At 39.9% G+C, this 26,121-nt stretch overlaps 2 protein-coding genes across 4 annotated transcripts; both read right to left on the bottom strand.

The window, feature by feature from the left end:
• Positions 1–1,080: 1,080 nt before the first annotated feature.
• LOC112559059 lies at positions 1,081–13,620 on the bottom strand. Of its 3 annotated transcripts, none has more exons than XM_025229939.1 (3): positions 13,565–13,608; positions 12,128–12,947; positions 1,081–9,639 (listed from the first exon to the last, which is right to left on the bottom strand). In XM_025229939.1, the coding sequence occupies exon 3, from the start codon at positions 9,600–9,602 to the stop codon at positions 2,544–2,546; it is 7,059 nt and encodes a 2,352-aa protein (XP_025085724.1). In that variant the 5' UTR covers positions 9,603–9,639; positions 12,128–12,947; positions 13,565–13,608; the 3' UTR covers positions 1,081–2,543. The 3 variants fall into 3 exon arrangements, with proteins under 3 accessions (XP_025085724.1, XP_025085725.1, XP_025085726.1); XM_025229940.1 differs by having other exon boundaries at positions 12,707–12,947; XM_025229941.1 differs by lacking the exon at positions 12,128–12,947 and having other exon boundaries at positions 13,565–13,620.
• Positions 13,621–16,473: 2,853 nt separating this feature from the next.
• Positions 16,474–18,752, bottom strand: LOC112558717 (putative ankyrin repeat protein RF_0381). Its single transcript, XM_025229320.1, has 3 exons — positions 18,582–18,752; positions 17,958–18,090; positions 16,474–17,428 (listed from the first exon to the last, which is right to left on the bottom strand). The coding sequence occupies exons 1-3, from the start codon at positions 18,750–18,752 to the stop codon at positions 16,617–16,619; spliced, it is 1,116 nt and encodes a 371-aa protein (XP_025085105.1). The 3' UTR covers positions 16,474–16,616.
• Between the last annotated feature and the right edge of the window lie 7,369 nt (positions 18,753–26,121).

Genomic DNA, 26,121 nt, shown 5'->3' with positions numbered 1-26,121 from the left:
TGACTTTTAACTAGACGTGGGTGTTTTTAATGTTCTCTGCAGTTTTAGGTATTACCATGGTTTCAAGGAGGACAATTCTGATAGGAAGCATCTGCACTTTGTATCATTTTTGTAAACAGAAACAAAGAAACATAATGAAAAGAAAACGTGTCACAGCTGATTGGAGAATAATGACTTGCTGGGGCCATAGTCTCGCCATTCCCACTTTTTGTGTATTATAAACGATATTACGCCCCTGATTCTGTATAAACAGCGAATGGAATCTGCTTCTTGTACCGGGTTGACTTGGTAGCGCAGCGGTACAAGGATCTCTTATCACCTTTGAAGTGATGATCATAAAGCTTTAGGTTCATATCTCCCCTCAAGTTTAGGTACTTATCCCTGGATATAACACCAGGTAACACAGCGGTCACTTCCCAGAGCAGTTTTATGTATTTTCCTTCGTAACCCCTATTCCAAAAACCTAAATTCCACACATGCTGGAAGTGTAATAAACCAAGCAAGCAAGCATGCTTATATAAAAATGGTAAAACACTCTCTTGTCAGCAAAACACTAAAGGTGATGGGTTCAGCTCTCGTGTCCAGAACACTCACTCAAACGAGCAGAGTTCAGAGCTGGAAAAAAAATCAGTCGACCATGTCTTCCTCTCTTTCTTACTCTCTGAAGGAAGACTAGTATGCACCGTCTACACAGTTTTGGGCATCAATAGGTTCCCTTACAAAGACCTGCTGGTGTTTGCCGGAGTCTAACAGTTCTCGAGTACGGAAGAGAAACCTCTGAAATGTGTAGTCACTGCTTGGTCGCCCAGATGTTTCTGCACAGGGTGGTAAAAGTCTTTGGAAGCTCCTCCTCGCCAGCTGTGAGCAACTCCGCTGGGACATTGAGGTTGAGTGCAAAGCTTGGAATGATTTATTTGTAATTATCTATACCAACAAAGAAGTCAGATGTGTTTGTGATTTAAAATATGAAAACTTTGACACCGCCCTCTTCTCTAATGTGAAGAATTTCAATTATTCAGCAACGTTTTGCACAGCTTAGTCAAAGAACAGCAACATGTAAATCATTTATTTTCACTTCATTCATAATAAAACCTCTATTTCACAATGTAGCATACTGAAAACAATAGAAAGTCAGTTTTTTTTATTACATAAATATTTTAAAGAATTGAGAAAATGTAACACGAATAATAGCAACTATAGCTAAAGTTTGTAATAAAGGAGAAAACAAATTATGAGAAACACTTCCAACACATGAAGATAAAGATTCTGAATGCAAACAAAATGTATAACGAAACAAATTGTTCGTAAACAAAGGTAAAAAGAGAGTTGTAAAAAAACAAAATCTGAACAAATTAATTTTTTTGACATATTTCCAACCCAGTTCAGTCCCTTGACAGCAAGTAGATGGGCCAGGTTACGGCCCCTAATTACTAGTGAGAGGACCACAAACCAGTGAAGGATTAGCTTACCTGCAAGTGGAGAGTACAAGATCAAGCTCTTGCTCGTCTACCACTCATTGAATCCAAGAGTTTCATTGTTATTTTTTTGGAAAAGTTGCTTAAATTCTGCATAAGATACAATGTTGATTGATCTTTATATTGATATTTTTCGTGCGGTGCGGATAAATTGGGAAATTAGTTTCGAGGTTAAAGTTTTTAACCATACGAGCCTCGTTATGGAACGAATTGAATTCGCAACCCGAGGCGCGAGTGGGATAGTTTTGTCCATAAAAAAATTCATATTTAGAGAAATACTGTTGAGACAGAAACAACGAGACTTGCTAAAGCAGACACAACACACAATCGGAGCAGGAAGGGAGGAAGCAATAAGACTGCAGGTGTCATTCAATATCATTAAATCTCCAAAACACAAAAGTTTAACATTTTCATTTACACACAAAATGTTGCCAAAATATCACAGATTAACACCTTGACAGATAGTGAGATTTAATGTGATATGTAAAGTTTTAGAATATTTTCGTACATTTAGATACTATTTAAAGATATACTTATCAAAAAAACAACAACAACAACAAACAAATAAACAAACAAAAAAGGAAACGTGGTTCATTTATCAACAAAAATAGTTTATAATTTGTAGTGTAACAAAATTAACAACAGTGTTTATACACAGAATACAATTTACAAGGTTTATACCTTACATATCTCACCTCCAGTCTATTAACCATCATCTATCATTACTTATCTGTGCAGAGAGTTTTCGAGAACTTTAATACAATACAAGGATTGACATGTGCTGAGCACTTACAATTTAGTCTCTAACAATGTCTGTCTGACAAAACAAGTATAGGAAGTGTCGGCAGTCTAAAGTACAAGACTATGGGAACACTGTGTTAATGTTCTTGAATGAAGATGACTTTAGTTTTAATTAATTTTGTACCGATACGTACATCACATGCATGACTGAGAATACAATTAAGGACTAAAGTCAACGGAAGATCTCGATGACAGCATTCTGAAATTTTTTAGATGTGTTAAGCAATAAGTTTCATCGCTGATACCGCTACCAGAAAAAAATTACCACTAATAATGTTCATCATCACTGTCAGTGGATTCGATTGACGAACTCGACGAGTCATCTTTATGGATCGTCGGAAGAAAAGCTTCGGGAAGAATGTCGTTAAACAAGTTCCCTTCATAGAGGATAAATAGGCCAGCTATTGAGTCTGTCTGTCCTATCAGGCCCACATCCCCCATAGCTTTTTTCTTTAGCTGTGAAACTAAGTCATCAAACGAAAGAAATTCTATAATTACAGGAGGAATAGGCAAATGATTTAGTCTGTCGTGCCTTCCAGGCCCACAACCAAGACAGTGAGAAACAGTCAGACGACACAGTGACTGCAGTGAGCGAGGTTGACTGGCGGCCATGTTCAACACCTCAAGCAGCTCTCTAACTTTGGCATCAGTGTCTGCCTGTCCTGCCAGCTTCACTTGGTATTCTGTGTTCAGACGAAATAACTCTGCGTTTGAACTTGCACCTGATTCGATCAACAGCTTGAGGGCAAAGATGTTCTTGTCCCGGATCATCTTTTCTGTTGGGGACGCAGTCTGTGCGGTGGAAACTTTTTGTGACTGTAACATGGCCTCAGTAAATCTCGGCTGATGTGTTGTTACCCCAGCGGGAAGAAGTTTCATCAGAGCAGTCATCATACTGTAGTTATCCAACTCTGCTACTTCTCGAAGTAATGTCCATCGTCTAGAGTTGACAAGCAGAGGATTTGCACCCCTCCCCAACAGCAAATTAAATAAACTACTCATAAATGTGTCGTCAGTCCTAATGCTTTTGATAGTCTCATAATGGAAGAGTACTCCAGATCCATTTCTAAGTTTAGTGTTGATGTCTAACCCTTTTGAAATCAATGAGTCAAGAAAAGACATCCATGCTATTGTATTACTCTGTGAATATGCAGACATCATAAACTCTAACAGAGTCCGATGTGTGTACAGCTGAAACACGTCAGCTCCACATTCTACCAACGCCTTTGCCATAGGCCAGTTGGACTTTTCTATACACATCTGCAAAATACTTTTCTTTTTATCACATTTGTATTCTTTCAGGAAAGATGCATTGATGTCACAAACATCGTTTGAGATATAATGTACAAAACGACACACCTTTTCTTCGTCGACATTTTCCCAGCTCAAGAGATGAAGTTTTCTAAAAGCCGACTTCTTTTTACTGGGAGTGAGTTCCCAATCAGCTCCTAATTGAATGAGCACTCCTACAGTTTCCCAGTCATTTCGCGCAGCTGCTACTTGTAAAACAGTTTTGTTGTCTTGACTTCGCCTGTTGATGTCTGCCCCATGTTCTACCAAAAAGGTTAGGAGTTGTTGTTTGTTCAGCTGCCTATTATCTCGCGAGCTGAGATGACCCACAACTGTATGAAGCAGGCTGCGCCCATATCTGTCGAGAATGTTTATGTCTGCACCGTGCTCTACGAATACTATAACAGCGTCCCAGTTGGCTTTCTCAGCTGCCACATGAAATGGAGTATCACCAAAGATATTTTGTTGGTTAATGTCCAAGCCAGACATAACCAGGAGTCGTGTAATATCTTTCACATCATCGTCAACGGAACCCATTTTAGTAAGTTCATGAAAAAATGAGTCTAATTTTGTGGAAGTGGGATTTATGTCTGCTTTCGATTTCAAAAGATATCTCAGCAGTTTCCATTTCTTATGTATGAATGCCAGCTCTGCTGGTGTCTTTCCACACTGATCTAGCAAGTTTATAGACAATCCACTGTTTGTTAGCAATTTCATCAGCTTCACTTTCTTATCTTCGGGAAATGTCGAAGAGGTAGTCTTTATCAGTCTGTGAATAGTGTGAAGCTGCTCCAGAGTCTGTACACTATACTGTACACCCCTGCTGACCAGAAATTGTACCACAGGCCAGTTGTTGCTTTTAACTGCAAGTGTAAGAGCTGATTCACCTTGTATCGAGCAGAAGTTTATGTCAGCACCTTTCTGTACCAGACGGCGTAAAACAGGGAGACATTGTGGGTGTGGTGTTTGTGCCAGTCTTAGTAACACAGTAAAGCCATCGCTGTCTGTGGTGTTGAGGTTGTCAACGATGTCTATCAGGCGTTTTACAATACCAACCAGTTGTCGTTTTGCTGCGATATGTATCGCTGTGTTACCCCGGGGGTCCGTAGCGTTTACATCAACCCCAGATGAAATGATGACATCTAATGTGTGAAGGTGCTCTTTCATGGCCTTATTATCTCTGACCGAATGAAACATGTTCACAGAAGTTACAAATTTGTGCAAGATGGAAAAGCCGTTTCCATCTGGCTTTCTACCGCTACCACCCTTTCTTATGAAGTGTTCTACCAAGTCCCAGTTGCCTACTCGAGCTGCGACATGAAGTGGTGTGTTGCCTTCACAATCTTCAGCATTCACAGACAATCCTTTCTCAATCAGAAGGTCACAGACATCAGTGTGTTGAGCTCCACTGTCGCTAAAAACCAAACGGTGCAAAAGAAATTTGTCATCGTGTTCTCTGATTGCAAGCATCTCATGAGTAAGTAAACATTTCATCATGATCCAGTTTTCATTTTCGACTACAATGTCAATCATCGTCTCACCGCGCTTTGACGGAATATCGCACCGAGCTCCTCTCTCAAACAGTAGCTTAGTGAGTTTTACACACGACTCACTATCGCTGGGATCTGGTACCTGTGCCAGTCTTTGGAGGACTGTGAACCCTTCAGAGTCGAGTTCATTTACCTCGGCCCCAAGGTAAACAAGCTCTGTAGCTACATCCCAGTTGTGACACAGGACAGCAAGATGAAGGGGCGTGTTTCCTTCGAGATTCTTTTGATGTAGACTTGCACCTCTCTGTAAAAGTTCTTTAATAAACAGTCCTTTAGTGACAGAAATAGGTCCCTGACCAAAATATCTCATCAGAACTGTCTTATCTTGAGCAAATCTGTGTAAAACTGTGAAACCTTCAGGATCACACACATCAGCTCGTGCTCCGTGCTGCAGCAACATTTTGACAGTCGACCAATCACTACACTTTGCCGCTAAATGAAGAGGCGAGTTGCCATCACAAGATATTTTTTCAGGTGCCTTACATGATATCAAAATATCTTCCATTATGCTTTCAATCTCCTCCCGACTTTTGGTTTCATTTAGAATGTCGACAAGTCTGTACAAAGGAGACAGTCCATCGCTGTCAGTGGAACTGAAGTCTTCACCACCATGAAAAAGGTGATAAAGACGGACTACCATTGGAATATTTTTATTCTTGGCGGCTGTTTGAAATGGCGTGTTTCCAAGCCCATTTGTTCGAGTTAATATAAACCTGTTTTTTTTCATGGATTCTAACAATCTGTCACAGTTTCGACGAGTTTCAGGATTAGAAACATTATCTGAGGCCATTCTCTGCAGGAGATCGAGTCCCTCGTTATCAATGATGTCCATGTTGTAGCCACATTCTGCCAGCTGGCATAGGACGTCCCACCGTTTTCTTATGAGTGCAAGATGACAGACCGTATATCCACGTAGGTCTCTCGTATAAAGATTTATTTGACTCATACTATAAACGTGTTGTGTAAAACCGTGAGAATCATTTTCTGATGAGGAAAGATCGTACACCAGTAGGTCTGACGAGTGCTTTCTGTTGAACACGTGACCCAGTACACTCTTTACAAAGGTCCAGTTGTCGCGCTTTGCAGCTAGAAGTAAACAGGTGTCGCCATCTCTACTCAAGGCCTCTACATTACATCCTCTGTTCAAGACATCCTCTACCAACTCTGAGTGCTCAGATTGCGCTAACCTGTGCAGAATGTTGTAGCCATCACTGTCAAGCTCGTCTATATTAAGGTCACCTGTCTCTTGAATAATCTGACGAACAAAACTCCAATTGTTGCCTTTGGCGCTAAGGTGTAAAGTAGAATTGTCATTGCAGTCACGTATTGTCACATCTGCACCATTCGTGATGAGAAGTCGAAGAAGTTCACTGTGTTTCTCACCATACTCACTGTACATGGCCAGTCTCTGGAGCACATAGACGCCGTCACTGTCAGGGTCTTGAATGCATGCCCCTCGCTCCACTAAGTATATTACCATATCCCAGTTATCAAATTTAGCAGCGAAGTGTAGAGGTGTGTTGCCATTCGGACATCTATCTTCCAAGCCAATGCCCTTTTCCAAAAAATATTGAAGATGCTGAGTCATTTTGATCGATAAACATTCTCTTGTTTTCGCTACATGATGTAAAAGACTAAGACCTTCCGAGTCGCGTTGGTGTATACTGACCCCGTGATCCAACAGGAATCGGACTACATTTAGTCTACAGGCTTGAAATAAAAGTAATCCATATGACTTGCTAAGCTGTTCTACTGAACATGTTTTCACTAAACTTCGAAGAATGCATATCTGTTGTCCAGTTGAATCTGGACACGCAATCATTCTCTGTAGAACAGTTGTGCTCTCGCTGTCATTGTCTAAAATGTTTGCACCGTATTTTGTTAAGAGTTTAACAGCGTCCCATTGTCTGTGTCTGGCGGCCAGATGTACGGCTGTGTCTCCCTGTCGTGTTCGCTTGTGTAAGTCGGGATTCCGTTTTAGAATGTAAAGAAGCACACCTCCTGCTGTTTCTTCCATTGCTGTCGCTGCTCTATGAAGAACTGAAAAACCATCGCTGTCAGGTGAGTCGGTACCTACTCCAAGCTGCACAAGGTACTTGACAATCTTCCAGTGGTCATTTCTAGCCGCCAGGTGCAGCACTGTGTCGCCGTTTGCATCACGACAGGTGTAGTCAGCGCCGAGTTCAATGAGGCGACGTAATAGTGAAAAATGTAATTTACCTTTTTTGCTATTAACAAGTCTTTGAATGAGAGTCAAACCCTCGGAATCAGTCTCGTCTATATTTACTACGTACTTTCGCGCACCTCTTGTATCCACTGTTTCTGCTTTGTGAAGATCCGATGAACTCTCGCTGTCAGGATTCACAAAGTACTTGACAATCTTCCAGTGGTCATTTCTAGCCGCCAGGTGCAGCACTGTGTCGCCGTTTGCATCACGACAGGTGTAGTCAGCGCCGAGCTCGAGGAGACGACGTAATAGTGAAGTGCCGAAGTTACCTTCTTTGCTCATAGCAAGTCTTTGAATGAGAGTCAAACCCTCGGAATCAGTCTCGTCTATATTTACTACGTACTTCCGAGCACCTCTTGTATCTGATGTCGCTGCTCTGTGAAAAGCTGATAAACCATCCCTGTCAGGCTCCACAAGATAGTTGACAATATCCCAACGTTCATTTCTAGCCGCCAGGTGCAACACAGTGTCGCCGTTTGCATCACGACAGGTGAGATTGACGCCGAGCTCAAGAAGACGGTAGAATATTGAGGTGTGCAGTTTAGCTTTTTTAGTCATAAGTCTTTGAACTAGAGTTAAACCCTCGGAATCTACCTGGTCTATATTTCCCACGTACTCTACTAGGCGTTTGACCATTGACCAGTCACCATGTTTGGCAGCGATTTGCAACACTGTCTCTCCAGTCAAAGAGCGACTGGTACAGTCTAAGTCATACTTCATAAAAAAATGGAATTCAAAGTTTTGTGTATTTCCTCCCATTGCCATTCTGTCACATACAAGAAACCCTTCACTGTCTGGTTCGTCAATTATGGCGCCTTCTTGTACTAGACGTTTCACTATGTTCCAGTTCTGATGTTTAGCAGCCAAGTGTATCGCTGCATCGCCAATCCGACTTCTTGAATTTATATCACCAACCTTCTGAGGCAATTGGTAAAACAAATGCAGGTGTCTGTAAGATGGATGTATCGCAAATCTGTGGAAAATATTGAATCCTTCACTGTCAGGATGAGAAAGGTCGCTAAAATACTTTAAAAGAAATTCCACGAAATTCCAGTTGTTATGTTTTGCAGCAAGATGTACAGCTAAGTCACCGTAACAATCGGTCCTGTGAACGTCTGCTCCTTTGTTTAAGGTGAGCGATAAAAGGTTAGTACATCCCGACATCGCCATGATGTGTAACACTGTCTTCTGCTCGTCGTTAACAACATCAGCACGTGCACCATGATGTAACAATGTCTTCACAAACCCCATGTTACCGGCGAGTGCTGCCAGGTGTAAGGCTGTGTTTCCTTCTCTGTCCTTTTTGTTGATGTCGCTGTTGTTATGGATTAACAACGGAAGGATGTCATTGATATCTGAGAAGCATTCAGGATCTGCATAAGAAGCCATGATGTGTAAAACTGAACGCTGTTCACAATCAACCACATCACTTTTGGCTTGTCGGTGTAACAAAACCTCCATTATCGCCCAGTTCTTGTGCTTGGCAGCAACATGTAGAGGTGTGTCACCTGTCGTGGTCTGTAGATTAACGTTGGCACCTTTGCTGATGAGAAAGAGCACAACACGGACATGGTCCTCGCTATCAAACATGGCCACTCTGTGTAACACGGCCATCCCCTCACTGTCTACAGAGTTCACTTGTTGTTCTGTTACAAACATTTCACGTACAAGTGACGTGTGAAACGTGACTGCCAGCCGGACCAGTGTGTGGTGAAGCTGTTTGTGACAGCTGTGTAGTGCTGTGTCTTGTAGTCTGTCCCACAACAGTTTGACAACAAGCGCGTGCATATAAGGCGTCTCTTGTGGTTTCCAGTTGTTAGTCAGAGTCTGCAAGAAAGAACACACGTGTGTTACATCAGGTGGTAGAGCTGCCTGTCGGGATAGAAGCTCCATCACCATCTTTGTGTTGTCACATCTGGCAGCAACCACGACAGCTGTGTCACCGTTTGTATCCACCATGTTGATGTCTACTTTATGTTTCAATATTTTTGTTAAAATATCTCGTGCCAGTGAGAGGCTGACTTCCGGTGCTGCTGCCAGTCTATGGAGTATGTAGCTTTGTTCTATATCACATCTTGTGACGTCATCGGAACTCAGCCAATCGTGGAGAAGAGTCCAGTTACCAGAGTCGGCAGCTGCTGTTAAGTCCAGTGTCTTACTTATTAGTGACATGCTTGTGTCCGAGTGAGACATGCGCTGGCTGATAACGAGTCCTGAAGACTCAGGTTGTTGATCGCAGTCCATGGGTGTCGAGGACATGTCCTTTTGTTGTTATCAACGGTCAATGTCGCTGCTTCTGTTTAACAGTAAATATGTACACTTATGTTTATTTTAAACTCATTATTTAACAATAGCTTTCCCATGAACTATAAATCATGACAATATCTTGTCTACTGGGATTCTTAAAATTGATAGTCTACATCAGGGATGCCCAACCTACGGCCCGCGGGCCATATCCGGCCCGCGACTCGGTGCCATCCGGCCCGCGAAACTTCTGCCCACAGTGCAGAAAATCGGCATGTTATTAATATAAAAAAAACTAAAAAAAAAAAGGGTAGAAGAAGTATTTATCCCTACGTAGGGGCGTCTCTTAGTCTTTTTTTTTTTCGATGGACGAACATTACGAGTCAGTTCTCCGACTTAGTGTCTCTACGATGCAGCCGGACATTCAGAAGTTGCTTTCGGGTAAACAACTTCAAATATCCCACTAATTACTTCATAATTAAGGGTAAGTACAACTTGTTTCTAATAAAAATGGTATCTGCTCTTTTTTTTTCTTTTTTGTAATTTTGCGGTGAGACGGCCCGCGACACGGCTGTCCGAAATGGATATGGCCCGCAGGCCGAAAAAGTTTGGGCATCACTGGTCTACATTAAGGAAAAGGTATTTCAGTATTGTATTTGTTAGTATGATGTTATAGAAGGGGTTATTTTGACTATTTTCATCTTCGAAAGTAATCCCACTGAGTCAAAGATTGTTAGTTCAGCTTCTACATAAACACATGTCACAATAAATTTAAGTTTACTTTTACCACGAACTTGTGTTACTTATACACATCCGTAATTTTTTAACACTTTCATTCAACTTATATTGTATGTACCGTGTAAGTTGTAACAAACCTGCTGTTTTATTCTAGCTGGGGAAGAGATAGGAAATGGAGAAGGAGGGGGAAGGTGCGAAAGGCAGCGATGGGGGGAAGGGTGGGTGTCTGACAGTTTAATTCAGGGCTGTTGAAAGGTCGAAATGTCAACAAATGGAGGAATGGAAAAGAGTGTTTTGTAGTGGTTGTTTTTATTCGTGTGGTGGTTTCTCCCTTGACTGGGTCAGGGAACGCGAAAGTCTCCTCGGTATTGTACAAGTCCTGACCAGAATTTGTGTAAATGTCCTGATAAGATGTTCTGAGAAACTTGTTCAAATCGACAGTGTTTAAACCAGTCTATGTCTATATCCATTTTTGTCTGAAAACGGTGGTTGATGCATTTTGAATGTTGTGAATTAACGGCGGAATTTTTGTTTTGAGAGTGTGATTTATATTATATCCTATAGGTCTGAAATTTTCAACATTTATTTATTTCAGGTAATAATTCAATATTAAATTATTTACAGCAATCTACAAGTAGGAAACTATTACAAATTTGTTTTAATTTTGTAAGCCGAGTTATGTGAGATAAGTAACTGATGTTCTAGTAGTCTAGTAGACTAGGTTATCTCCCCTAAATCGGCATATAAGAAGAAAATAAAACGAAAAAATAGATAAACACTGGTATGCAGAAAGGTTGTAGAAGTAGAATGCTGCGGACAGCTGGACAGTGGATTTTAGCTGTCACATTGCGACGACACTCCTCACTTGAGTGTGACTGATGCCTTGTTACCTGCGATATTTGGTACGAGAGAGCGCATGCGTGACGAGTAGATGCTAGATGCATCTACATACTTGTTAAATGCAATACATTGTATATAAACATCTTATACAAAACCTGAGTGTGAGGGACAAAATATCAGCAGTCTTTGGGTTGGTGGTCAAGTAGGGTGTCATCTTCCTGTTGTCCATGGTGACTAGTGGTTGGTTGAAGGATGCTGGGTACGCGGGGTTGAACAATGGCATCTCTTGTTTGAGTGTTAGAGAATATTTTGATGTACTTCGTTTCACCTTTATGATTAAACGTGGAACGGAATGTTTAGCTGATTTATTTTCTTCGTCTTTTCGAAAAGTGATTTTGCACTTTGGTGAACATCAGTCTCGTGGGTTGTTGTAGGAAGGTTGTAAGATAAAAATACACATGTCTCTTCTTTCAGTGTTTCTCGAAAATTGACTGGTCCTAGGATCTTTTGTGTACCAGTGAAAAGAAAAGTAGAAGCAGGTTAAAAAGGAAATACACAGCAGTTCCAAGAATAATGTGCAGGTAACTTTCGGTTTAGATTAGTGTAGTCTACTAATATACACACTAGAGAAGTTTGTGTAAAAGCAGACTTTGGTTGAAACAAGGACTACTGCTGCTTAACGACAGAAATATATATCTACAGATATAGCTTCGAAGAGATTTTCGTCGATGTTAAAATAGAGGTAACGACCTTCTTTGTCAGGAATGGTATTTGTGCTTCGATATGACAGTCAGCCATGTTTTGCAGACTATACATGAGCACCTGAGGTCTACAGATAGACGTCAGGTTTTTTTTCCAAATAACAAATGATTATTGGCCTGTAGTACAAATGGGAGTGTGGCGTGTGTATAAAGAAGCTAATTCAACTACAAACTGTTAATGCGTAGTTAAAGCTACTTTACCTGAACAGGTGAGACGTCTGCTATCGCCATGTTGACTGCAGCGACAGGTAAGCAGCGTTGTCATGACAGACATCTCTGACAGACAGCAATCGCATTGCCGATTGTTTCGTAATTAGTCACAGGAATTCAATACTAAGGAGCCATGTCCCAACTGTAGGACAAGGAGATAAGAAAAGGAAGTTGATTGGGCTGTACCTTCGCGCCTTCAACCTCTTTCTGCACCTCTTCCGTTCAACTGTGAACTTCAGAACGGGTGATGTAACTTGGGACTATTATAAATAACTGACAGAAACTGGTTTGTGTACCGGTTTGGGTACCCGGTGACACAGTGGGTTGTCAATATTGCCGTGAAGACAATAAACTCGTTAGTGAAAATCTTATAATAGAACACACTTCTGTTTTTAATTTGATACCATAGATTTTGTTTTCTGCCAAAAGCTTTCTCTGGCTACTGTTTTCTGAGGTTTTTGTCTCTAAAAAAGTTAAAAGACGTATTTTATTGGGATAATAATCAACCATTCAACCACTCCTCTATAAAAATGGTACGAAACACCAATACAGTCAAAATCTGACACTGACTTTCTCTGTCATCCTCACTCGGTTCTATCAGTCCTTCATCGAAAGTCTCATCACTTTTTCTTTAATCTCTTGGTTTCACAGCCTCTTCTTAGGGAACAGGACAGTCTCGTCTCCATTGTTAATATTTGTTCCAAGATCACCGGAACCAGCCAGAGGGACTTGGCATCAGCAAATCCTCAGGAAGGCATCCCCAATCCTCTCTATTTCTGATCATGTGTTGGCATGTGAGTTCTTATCTTTACTGTGTAAGGGAGAGACACTATTTCAATATCTACATTTATATCATCTCTTTTATCTCATGCATATCTATATATATATTATTGCTAGTACGAACAGTATTTTGAACTGCACCTGGGGATCAATAAAAGTACACTGGTCTCTTCTTTCAGTGTTTCTCGAAATTTGACTTGTCTCAAGATCTTTTGTGAAAAGAAAAGTAGAAGCAGGTTAAACAGGAAATACACAACAGTTCCAAAAATACTGTGCAGACAACTTTCGTGTAGATTAGTGTAATCTACTAATGTACAGAAATAGAGAAGTTTGTTTACAAGCAGACTTTTGTAGACACAAGGACTACTTCTGCCTAAAGACACAAATAGATATCTACAGATGTAGCTTTGAAGAGATGTTAAAACGGAGGCAATGACCTTCTTTGTCAGGAATCGTTATTTGTATCTCGTCGACATGACAGTCAGCCATGTTTTACAGACTATACCTGAACACCTGAGGTCAACGGCAAAGATCGCAGTCAGTTTTTTGGTTTTTAAAATCACAAATGATTGTTGGCCTGTAACTCGACTCGAGTGTTGCGTGTGTATAAACTTTATCGTTAATGAGTAGTTAAAGAGGTCACTTTACCTGAATAGGTGAGGGGCCTGCAATGGCTATGTTGACTGCAGGTAAGTAGTGTTGTCATGTGACTACTGCCGACTGACAACTTTGACAGAGGAAAGTAAAATTTAGTTTCGTAATTAATAACAGTAATTCAATAATAAAGTGCCATGTCCCAGCTGTAGTTCAAAAAAAGACCAGAAAAGGAAGTTGATGGGGCTGTACCTTTTACCCGTCAACCTTATTGGTTACGTAACACTAGAGATAGTCTAAAGAACTGGCAGAAACTGGTTCTTGTATCCGTCTGGGTAGCGCAGAATCAAAATTGGTTTGTCATTGTTGAGGTGAAGATTATAAGGTCATGAGTTCACATCTTATAATGTAACACATTGCTTTGATGTTACACCTGTTTATAGATTTTGTTGTCCATAAAAACTGTCTCCGGCTACCGCTTCTGAGGTTTTCTACGTTACACCTAGTGACGTCACTAACGCTCAGAGGAAATTTTAGTTCTCTCCACATTTTGTTTACAAACTTGTTTTGTTTTTGATGTAGTTTCTGTTATATGCTGACGAAAAGAGGGGAAACCTGATTCTGTGGATTGGTCGTCATATCCGTTGTTGACAATTGTTTATGTGCTACATCATGATTCCCAGTCTGAGCTGTAGTCACAATGCCTGCCATTTATTTAATGTTTTCTACCTGTTTCAGTAAACTCATTACAACATTATACTGTTGCATTAAAGAACAGTAAAGATCTTATGAGGACCATTTCGATTTTAAACAGAATAAGATGTTAACTCGTGCGAAGATACAATGGCTACAGCTGTTAGTGATTTTGAGCATGGGCGAGGTTCATTTTTGACAGACGATTTCAAAGAACGTTATAGAATAACTTCTGAGATCGACATTTGCCCTTAGACATTCATCGCAAATCATGCAGCCGGGCTCAAATGAAGTGGTCAGAATTCACGTACAGTATATCAACATCGTCTACTATACCTAGTTGTAGGGTAAGCTTTCGTACCTCAAATCAAACATGAGATACGTAAAACGTTTCTGCCAAAAATTAAAAAAAAAAAATGAACTATTACACACTTGAGTAATAGGATTTTATTTATGACTGACAATTTATACAGAATATGAAATACAAACTATCTTATAAATGTGACTTCCATGTAACGCAATGCCCATTTCACAGAAACTTCTGGAACCATGGATTATAATTGCACATGATGGATCTCTTCAGTCTGTCCATTGCACATGCATGACAAGACTTCCTGAGGCCTGCAGCCATGTAGGAGACATTCATTTGCATAGGAGCTTTCACCCAGCATAAGGAGGCAACTCCAACTGACCTGCCTACATACTGGTTATTCCCAAGTTTAAAAAAGCTTGACACCGAATTTTTAAAAGTTATAGCATAGCACTTGGTGTCTTCACAACCAACAGGAAGAAGCAGGAAAGTTGTTCGCAACAGTCACCTCATAAAGTTGCAGTGAACCCTCCAAAAAAGCATGAACAGGATGATTTTTTTTTTTGTGGTTAAACTACACCTACACCATACAACTTTGTGCATTATTTCCAAATATTCAAGTAATTTCAATAGAATTAACTGCAAGTATGCCACTAGACCTAACACTGTTATTGATAAATCATTAGTTAATATGAAGACTTTATTTATGATCATTGCAGTGATTGATGTGTTTCCATTAGATCAAGCGAAGCTGTTTGAGGAAAAAAACTTGTGACCAACATAAATTCTCCTTGTGTAAGACAAGGGCTGGGAAAAGCGGTTATGTGCAGATATACTCAACCTGTCAGCTATTCACAGTTCAAATTATTTAATCATTTAATTAGCAATCATCATATGATGATGATGCCATCTATTTCATCGCCACTGTCATTATAATCACTGTTGCTACTGAAGTCATTACTGTCTTCTGATAAACCAGAATGAACATCTTCATGTTTTTGTGACAGAACCTCTGTTGACACTAAATCAGAAAAAGAGATAAGACTTTCAATAAAGAAGGATTTCCAAGCGCTTGATTTTGTCTGGCCTGCAAGGCCCACAACCAAGCAAATGAGAGACAGTCAAACGACACAGTGATGTGAGTGAGCGAGGTTGACTGGCAGCCTGGTCTAAGACTTCCAGAAGCTCTCTAACTTCCTCATTTGCATCTACCTCGTCAGCCAGTATCATTTGATATTCTGTGTTCAGCCGAAATAACTCGCATTTGAACTTGCACCAGATCCAATCAACATTTTGAGGGCACAAATATTATAGTCTTGTATTGCATTTTCTGTTGGTGAGACATTATAGTTACATAAGGATCTCTCAGATTGTAAAATGGCTTCTGTAATCTTCGGTTGATGAGTTGTCACCCCCGTGGGAGAGTTTTATGAGAGCATTAAGCGTACCACGTCTATTGAAGTCTGTAACTTTCCTGAGCAGTGTCTGTCCCCTACAGTTGACAATTAAAGGGTTAGCTCCCTCTTGAGCCATGCACAGAACAAACATCTGGAGACGTCTTTTTCATGAATTAAGCTTCTGATGACTTCCTTACTGAAAAAGAACTGGGGATGATTCTCAAGTCTGGTGTTGATGTCAAGCCTTTAGAAATCAACAAATCAAAAAAAGGTGTCCAGGCTTGTGTTAAAGGTCTGGACATGATTAGCTGCAAGAGTGCTTTATTTTCAAGAATCAGACTTACTTCTGCTCCACATTCCACCAAGGCCTTTGCCATCATCCAGTTGCACGTCTCTACACATTTTTGCAGCAAAGGGTTTTCATAACCTCTAAATTCTTTTTTTAATGTAGTATTGATGTCAGATCCTGAGACATTATTTGTGATGCAATTAATGAAAAGTTTCAGCTTTTTCTCATCTCTCCATGTCAGGCAATGAAGGTTCCTAAGAGCTGACAGCTTTTCCTTAGGAGTGAGTATGCAGTCAGCACCTAATTCAATGAGGGCTACAACCATTTTCCACTCACTGTTACTAGCTGCTAATTGCAAAGCGGTCTTACCATTGGGTCCTCTCCAATTTATCTCTGCACCATGCTTCACTAGAGCCTTTACAAGGGGAACACTATTTTCTGATTAAGATTTGTAACAAATTTGTGAAGGAGACACTGTCCTTTCCTGTCAAGTATGTTTGGGTCAGCCCCATGTTCCACAAAGGCTTTTACAACGTCCCAGTTGTCTTCATTGAGAGCCACATGGACAGGTGTATCACCAACGTTGTTTTTTAGGTTGATGCCTGAAACATGGTTAACAATGAGATGTGTAACTTCTGCTGCCTCCTTTTTGATGAAATCAAGTTTAGCAAGTTCATGGAAAAGTGAGTTTCCTTTACTAGGAGTGGGATTTAATTGTGCTCCCAATTCTAAGAGGTATTTCAAAAGTTTCCATTTCTTATGTTTGAATGCAAGTTCTGCTGGTGTCCTTCCACAGGAATCTGGCATAGCAATGGAGAGTCCCATGTCTGTCAACAGTGTCATCAATCTGAGTTCATCACTACCACAATAGGCCGAAGTAGAACATTTTATTAGTCTATGTATGGTATACATCTGTTCCAAATCCTGCACATTAAACAGTGCACCTCTGTTCAGCAGAAAATGTACCATGGGCCAGTTGTTGCTTTTGACTGCAAGGTGAAGAGCTGATTCCCCATTAGTTGTGCAGGTGTTGATGTCAACACCTTTCTTCTGTAGGTCATAACAATGGGAAAAGCAACTTTTAGAGGGCATCTGTGATAATCTCAGCAAGAGAGTAAAGCCATCACTGTCTTTAGCATTTGGATTTTCAGCTTTATCTATAAGACAGTCTACAATGTAAATCAGTCTACGTTTTGCTGCAATTTGTAATGCCGTGTTACCCTGAGGATCTGTTGCATTACTTTGACACCAGATGAGAGGATCAGATTTAGAGTAGCTTGGTACTCTTCATCACCCAACACATCCCTAGTCACATCAGTAACAAATCTGTGCAATATAGAAATTCCTGAACTGTCTAACGTTCTACCACTTGCACCTTTTTGTATTAAGTGTTCCATCAATTTCCAGTTACCTGCCTTGGCTGTGAGGTGAAGTGGCGTGTTACCATCATGATCTTCAGCATCAACAGACCATCCTTTCTCAATCAGGAGGTCACAGACATCGGTATGCATATCTCCATGGGAGCTAGAAGCCAAACAGTGTAAAAGATATTTTGTTTTCATATTCTTTAAACGCAGGCACTACCGTGCTTAAGTAAACACTCTATTCATGTTCCAGTTTTCACTGTCAGCAATTATATCACAAATGGTGTCACCCTGGTATGATACTATATCACATCTAGCTCCTTTTTCGAGCAGAAGCTGAGCCAGCGACAAGCAAGCATCTTTCATCTGTGCCAGTCTCTGAAGGATGGTGTACCTTCAAGATCAAGTTCATTGACTTCTGCCCCACACTGAACGAGCTCTTTAGCCACAGCCCAGTTCTGATGTTGGACAGCAAGATGGAGAGGTGTGTTCCCTGAAGATCCTTTTGTTTCATGCATGCACCCACTCTGTAAAAGTTTTTTCAATATCATATTCTGTGAGTAAGAATCCTTGCCTGCTACTGCTACTCTGTGAAGAATTGAAAATCCCTCACTGTCAAGCGTGTCTGTCCTTACTCCAAGCTCACCAGCATTTGACAACCTTCCAGTGGCCATTCCTGGTAGCCAGGTGCAGCACAGTGTCACCATTTGGATCGCAACGAGTATAATCAGCACCACGTTCAAGAAGATGATGGATCAAAAATAGTGCCTAGAACTCACATTAGTTGCTTTCATAACTAATCTCTGAATAACTGTCAAGCCCTCAGAATCTACCTCATCAATGTTTTCTACATGTTTTACAATGCGTTCAACTTCAGAGCGTTTACCATATCTCGCATGTCAGATGCAATGCTGTTGTCTCCAACCAAAGACTGGGTGTTATAGTTAATGCTTTTTTCTAGAAAAAAGGGAAAGCAAAAATCTTGTGTATTTTCTGCCATTGCAAATTGTTTAAGTACATCATATCCTTCATCATCTATTTCATACCACGCAGCACCTCCTTCTACTAATAGCTTCACAAGCCCCCAGTTTTGACCCTTAACAGCTAGGTCTATGGCTGTATCACCAGTCCAACTTCTTGCATTTATATCAGCAACCTTCTGAGACAGCTTGTAAAACAATACATTCATCCTGGCAAAATGGCTTCATTGCAAATCTGTGCAAAATGTTGAAGCCTTCGCTGTCAGCTGAGTAGTATTGTCTACGTATTTCAACAAAAAATTCACCAGAACCCAGTTTTCATGTTTGGCAGCAATGTGCACAGCTGAGTTACCCTCACTATCTACTTTGTCAACATCTGCCCCTCTTTTTTAAAATCAGCATGAGAATGCTCATGCATGAATCAAACGTTGAAAAGATGTTGCTTTTGGTCATAGCTATCATGTGCAACACTGTCTTTTGTTTTTGTCATTAACACCAATCAGCACAAGCACCACCATCTAATAATTTCTTCATAAATGTTACGTTACCAGCAAGTGCTGCCAGATGTAAGGCTGTATTACCATGACCGTCTTTTTTGTTGAGGTCATTATTGTTACAAATCAACAATGTAAGTATCTGGTCAATCTTAGAAAAGCATTCAGGATCAGTGTGAGAAGCAAGAATGTGTAACACAGAGCGCTGATCGCAATCAGCTACATCAGTGGTAGCCTGTCTTCTTAACAAAGCTCCCATCATCATCCAGTTGTTCTGTTTTGCTGCAACATGCCAGAGCTGTGTCCCCTGTAGTGTTCTGTAGGTGGATGTTTGCCCCCTTTGTTGATTAGAAAGTGAACAAGACGAACATGGTTATCGCTATCAAAACATGGCCAATCGGTGTAATACAGCCATTCCCTCACTGTCCAGAGTGTTCAGTTGTAGTTTTGTTAAGAACATTTCACGCACAAGAGACACATGAAATGTCACTGCCAGCTGGACCAGTGTCCCATGAAGTAGTTTCTGACAACTATGTAGTGCTCTGTCTTTTAGTCTGTCCCACAACAGTTTTACAACAAGCACATGCATATAGCATGCCTCTTCTTGTTTCCAAGTTTTTGTCAGAGTCTGCAAGAAAGAACACACATGTGTTTCATCCTGTGGTAAAGCTGCCTGTCTGGATAAAAGTTCTATCACCATCTTTGTGTTGTCACATCTAGCAGCAAGCACGATAGCTGTGTCTTTGTTTTTGTCTACCATGTTGATGTCAATTTTGTGTATCAATATTTTCGTCAGTATATCTTGTGCAAATGGCAGACTGACTTCTGGTGCTGCTGCCAGGGTATGGAAAAGACAGCTTCTGCTCTATTTCACACTTAGTGATGCTGCTGGAACTCAACAAGTGTGGACAAGACTCCAGTTGCCACATGCAGCAGCTGCCTTAAGTTCTGTTGCCTTTGCACTCAGCGGTGAGGTCTCTTCAAAGTGAAGTCTCTGCGGGCTTAAAACATGGTCAGTAGACTCCCAAGGCTCTGGATCGATATCCATGGCCATTACCAACATATTTTCTTGCTTTGGTCCACTTCCATATCTCAAGGCTGTTGCTTCCTTCTGATTATAAAATTTAAAAAAAATAGTCATAATACAGTAAATATATTTTTCATCTTTCAGTACTAATGTACAGTATTCTAAAATGCACTGAACTTAACATTCACACTGCTGAAGCAGACTTCTCTACTGGTCAAGATAACCATTATATTTAAATTATCACAAAAGATGCTTACCAAGAATAACTTTTATAGAGTAATCACTCCATTCTTTCATTCTGCTAGATCAGTTCTGACAAAAAACCTAAAAAATCTTGGAATATAAAATACAGCTTAAATTGTTTAGTGGGGTATCCAAAAAAGTGTATTAATTTGGCTTGAATAGAAATAGCCAGCAACAGATGTCTGTGACATATCTGTAGAAGCCAGAGATAAGATTCGAGAGAACATATATTTCGATGGTAGTTGTGGGCTGAAACAGCTTGTAGTCAACTCTTAATGCAAAAAAGTCACAAACCTTTGGCTAGGTAGTATGTATATAGTGAAAACCTGGTGAATGAATGCTTTTGTGTTAATGTACCACTTGGATAACGACGAACATTTTCCGCTAAAAGTTTGCTTTGTTAACGACCACAATTTGTTAGTGAAACAGCAACACACCAAGCATTCCCCATGTGACCCAATCTGACCCAGCCTCACTTGCTGTTCAGACGTTGTTTTAGTCAGTTGGCTGATATTTATAGTGCTACATCAAAGTGTTTTTTGTAACTTTTCCTTAAGACACTCTTTATATAAATATAAACCCTTCATAATACCCCCCCCCCCAAAAGGTAAAGAGCCAGTGAAGTGACCTCCAAAAAAAGGTTTCACACACGTCTCTCTTAATGTGGCTTGAATAGATATAGCAGCAACAGTGACATGCTCTGTGACATATCTGTTAGAAGCCAGAGATTCGAGAGAACACACTTCGAGGTAGTTGTGGACTGAAAAACAGCTTGAAGCTGCCTTTCTTAATGCAAAAAGTCACAAAACGTTGGGTTAATCTGTATACTTATAACTTGCATTTTGGTCAATGGGTGCTCCTTTTATAAGTTATCGATACAGGTATGGATCTTTTGAATACTTTCGTATTTACATGCTGTCTTCTTTCATGATGTATTACCACCCAAGGGTGAGCATATTAATACAGGGTATTTTTAAAGTGGAACGATTTACAGAAGCGAGCAGATGTTGCTTTTGGTTATGATTACTTGATACTGTTGGATAAGTCGTTATTTCTGAAATTCTTACATACGTACAATTTTTTTAGAAATCCATGTGATTGTCCATACGATATGATACTGATTCGCTAAAAGGTCACAATTAACTGAAACGGATATTATAACGTCAATAAAATTGTAAAAATTGAAAGATTCCAATTGCAGAGAATGTGACAAACACAGACACCACACAACCACGCATGTGTAAACTGAATTTTAAAAATTAAGTTAAAGGTAAACAAAAGTAAAGAAAAAAACGCTAATTACGGTCCCATGCAATCAGCAGCGTGCGAAAACGTATGTCTCAAAGAAAAATAATCTTGATGTTTCAGAAAACTGCATAAACGAAGATGTAAAAATTTACCATGCTACCATACCAAACAACTAAATAAATAAAAGTAAAGATTTCTGACAGATACCTGTAGAGTGGCGCGGAAGTTCAAGTTTAGAGATGACTCTAGTCAGATAGAGATAACTCTGAATTGTGGGAGATTAACTCTTGAAGGTTAAATGTGTGTCATCTCAATTACGCCCCTTGTTTGGGAAAGACGCGAGCAGACTGCTGGCCTCATGTTCATATGTGTGTGTGCAAGCACGTTTTTATGGATTCGGTTATGCTGGATCGCAAGCAGAAAGAGTTAAGCTCTTCTAGCGGCATTTGCTTTCAGTGGCATCCAGATAGTAAGTGGCAGGGCTGACTGACATGAACGTTCTTCTTAAACTTATGTTTTAAATTAGTTCAATGAAAACAGTTATTCTGTTTGTTTCAGCACTCTGAACACGACCGAACACGTCATACGAACATTTTACTATAGTTTATATTCTGATAAAGTGAGTTTGTATGAAATAAATTATTTTATCTGATTGCATGTGTGCTTGTCATCCTTCAAGGATGCTTATAGTGGAAATGATAGGGAGTCCAGACATCAAAGAGCCAAAAAAAGTCAAAAAAAAGAAAATAATCAAAATTTACAATCTGCAGGACAGTCCAAAGTAATTCGTAAGCTTAAAGCTAACAAACTGCGTTTATTTCGAAAGTAGTACCATCTATGTGACATTTTAGCCTGGAATGATTACACTCATTTGTGTCCATGACAAAGAAGAAGTCCTAGCTTAAGCTGTATCTTAATATTTTTTTTTTCCTCTAGCGAATCCCTGAGGAAGTTACACATTCTGTTGTGAAAAAGTATTTGTCTCTGTATAAATTGGTGGATTTGAAAGAGCGGATGAAGTAATATGTTTTCAAACAGCATTTTTAGTGAAACCTCTGTTTAAAAAAAGCCTGCTCTACAACACAAACGTACTTGCACTTGCCATTTCCCTCCAGGTCCTTGAGACAGTACGTATAGTTCTTAAGTGTATCAATGATATCCCCTCTGTTTTGGATAAGGTGACATCTCATTACTTATCATTTTAACGCTTTTTGCTGCTTTTGACACAATTGATGCACGACCCTCATGATAGACTTAATCACTTTAATGGTATCTCTAGCTCGATTTCTGTCAGGGCTCAACATAGTAGATGTGCTGTGATGTAACCTCCCTATTTACTCTGGTTTACCAAGTTTTGGTACCAATCTTATTCCTTTTATCATGTATGCCGCAACACCTCTCTTGCTCTTATTCAAACTCCTTTTCTGATGATTTTTTTTAAGATGTTATATATTATCTGTTCTCGCCTTCAGAACAATTGCTAATCAGAATTTCAAGAGACATTCAGGTCTTTAACTGTTTATGCTGCTTAGTAAGAACTCTGCAAGGTCAGCTCCATTCACCATTCACCTATCCAGATTACAGATTCCTCAGTTCATTATTTATTCAATTAACTTCTGCAGGAGTATTCTTGCCAATCAGTCTGTTCCTCTGTGTTGTTCCTGGGAAGAGGTGGGCAGTTCCAAGGAGAATTTTTCAGTAAAATTCTAGCTTCTACATGTGGGTGTGCTACTGAATCTAATGATCTTTATATTGATATTTATATTGCGGATCTATAAATTGGGAAATTATAGTTTCGGGTTCAAGTTTTTAACCATACGAGCCTCATTATGGAATGAATTGAATTCGGCAACCCGAGGTGCGAGTGGGATATTTTGTCCAACAAAAATTTCATATTTAGAGAAATATACTGTTCAGACAGAAAACAACGAGACTGCGTAAAGCAGACACAAACACCAAATCGGAGCAGAAGGGAGGAAGCATAAGACGCAGGTGTCATTCAATATAATTAACATCTCCAAAACACAAAGTTTAACATTTTTATTTACACACAAAATGTTGCCAAAATATCACAGATTAAAATCTTACAGCTAGTGAGATTTAATGTGATATGTAAAGTTTAAGAATATTTTCGTACATTTAGATACTACTTAAAGATATACTACAAAACAAACCAAACAAACACAAAAATGGAATCATGGTTCATTTATCAAACAAAATAGTTTATTAAATTGTAGTATAAAACAAAATTAACACCAGCGTTTATACACAGAATACAATTTACAAGGTTATACCTTTTGTATCTCACTCCAGTCTGTTATCCATCATTTATCATTACTTATCTGTGCAGAGAGTTTTCGAGACTTTAATACAATACAAGGATTGACATGTGCTGAGCACTTAACAATTTAGTCTTTAACAATGTCTGTCTGACAAACAAGTATAGGAAGTGTCGGCAGGTCTAAAGTACAAGACTATGGGAACTGTGTTAATGTTCTTGAATGAAGATGACTTTAGTTTTAATTAATTTTGTACGATACGTACATCACATGCATGACTGAGAATACAATTAGGGACCTTAAAAGTCAACGGAGATCTTGATGAAACATTCTGAAATTTTTTTGATGTGTTAAGCAATAAGTTTCATCGCTACAAGAAAATAATTACCACTAATATATTCATACATCACTAGTGGATTCGATTGACGACTCAACGAGTGCATCTTTATAGATTTTCAGAAGAAAGCTTCAGGAAGATGTCGTTAAACAAGTTCCCTTAATAGAGGATAAATATGGCCAGCTATTGAGTGTGTGTCCGGTCCCGCTATCAGGCCCACATCCCAGACAGTTTTTCCTTTAGCTGTGAACTAAGTCATCAAACGAAAGAAATTCTATATTAAAGGAGGAATAGGCAAATGATTTAGTCTGTCGTGCCTTCCAGGCCCACACCAAGACAGTGAGAAACAGATCAGACGACACAGTGACTTGCAGTGAGCGAGGTTGACTGGCGGCCATGTTCAACACTCAAGAATCTCTCTAATATTGTCATCAGTGTCTGCCTGTCTGCCAGCTTTACTCGGGTATTCTGTGTTCAGACGAAATAACTCTGCGTTTGAACTTTGCACCTGATTCGATCAACAGCTTTGAGGGCAAAGATGTTCTTGTCCGGATCATCTTTCTGTTGGGTGACGCATTCTGTGCGGTTACACTTTGTGACTGTAACATGCCTCAGTAAATCTCGGCTGATGTGTTGTTGACCCCAACGGAAATAAGTTTCATCAGAGCAGTCATCATACTGTAGCTATCCACTCTGTTACTTCTCGAAGTAATGTCCATCTCTAGAGTTGACAGCAGAGGATTAGCGCCCCTCTCCAAAGAAAAATTAATAAAAACTACTCATAAATTTTTTGTCAGTCCTAATGCTTTTGATAGTCTCATTGAATGGAAGAGTAACTCCAGATCCATTTTCTAAGTTTAGTGTTGATGTCTAACCCTTTTGAATTCACTGAGTCAAGAAAAGACAGAATCCATGCCTGTTGTATTTACTGTATGAATGACTGGCAGACATCATAAGTCTAACAGAGTCTGATGTGTGTACAGCTGAAACACGTCAGCTCCACATTCTACCAGAGCCTTTGCCATAGGCCAGTTGGGGCTTTCTAGACACATCATGCAAATACTTTTCTTTTTATCACATTTGTATTCTTTCAGGAAAGACATTGATGTTTGGAGATATTAATTTAACAAAAACGAAACCCTTTTCTTCGTCGACATTTTCCCACCTAAAGAGATGAAGTTTCTAAAAGCCGACTTCTTTTGCACTGGAGTGAGTTCAGCAATCAGCTCCTAATTGAATGAGCATCCTACAGTTTCCCAGGTCATCTCTCGCAGCTGCTATTTTTAAAACAGTTCGTTGTTTTTGGTTTCGACTGTTGATGTCTGCCCCATGTTCTACCAAAAAGGTTAGGAGTTTTACAATTAATTCAAGTTTGTTCAGCTGCCTACTATCTCGTGAGTCGAGATGACCCACAACTCTATGAAGCAGGCTGCGCCCATATCTGTCGAGCATGTTTATGTCTGCACTGAAAGCTGACTTCTTTTCACTGGAAGTGAGTTCCCAATCAGCTCCTAATTTAATGAGCACTCCTACAGTTTCCCAATCATCTCTCCCAGCTGCTACTTGTAAAACAGTTTCGTTGTTTTGATTTCGACTGTGTTGATGTCTGCCATTCTTACCAAAAAAATAAGGTCTAGGATTTGTAGTGTTTCCCCAGCTGCCCTACTATAGATTTCTCAGCGCAGCTGAAAGGATGTGATACCGGCCACAAACATGTTTTTAGTATTTGTATTAATGCTCAGCTGAGGCTGCCCTACGCCTACATATCTCTGTCTCGAGAATGTTTATGTCTGGCCACAGTGGCTCGCCTTACAAATTCCGTAAGATGACACCTGCTCATGAAGCAGGCGTCCCTCAGCGGTTCCCATTACATCTTGTCTGAGAGTTTGGTTTATGCTGTACCTGCACATTGATTGGACCAGTGTTACATATACAAACAGTACACACGTC

Source organism: Pomacea canaliculata, linkage group LG3, assembly GCF_003073045.1.
Source record: "Pomacea canaliculata isolate SZHN2017 linkage group LG3, ASM307304v1, whole genome shotgun sequence".
Lineage (NCBI taxonomy): Eukaryota > Metazoa > Mollusca > Gastropoda > Architaenioglossa > Ampullariidae > Pomacea > Pomacea canaliculata.
The sequence above is the reverse complement of the archived record's forward strand: the minus strand, read 5'-3'. Positions and strand labels throughout refer to the sequence as shown.

Excerpts from the sequence above, each read along its gene's own strand:
- LOC112559059 (XM_025229941.1), bottom strand. The coding sequence starts at position 9,602 with ATGTCCTCGACACCCATGGACTGCGATCAACAACCTGAGTCTTCAGGA.
- LOC112558717 (XM_025229320.1), bottom strand. The coding sequence starts at position 18,752 with ATGAATGTATTGTTTTACAAGCTGTCTCAGAAGGTTGCTGATATAAAT. Across the intron at positions 18,091-18,581 it reads TAGATGATGAAGGATATGAT|AGTGGGTGCATGCATGAAAC; the intron begins GTACTTAAACAA and ends AAACTTTTACAG. Across the intron at positions 17,429-17,957 it reads CAATGAACTTGATCTTGAAG|ATCCTCAGGGTAACACGGCA; the intron begins GTACACCATCCT and ends GTAATGCAACAG.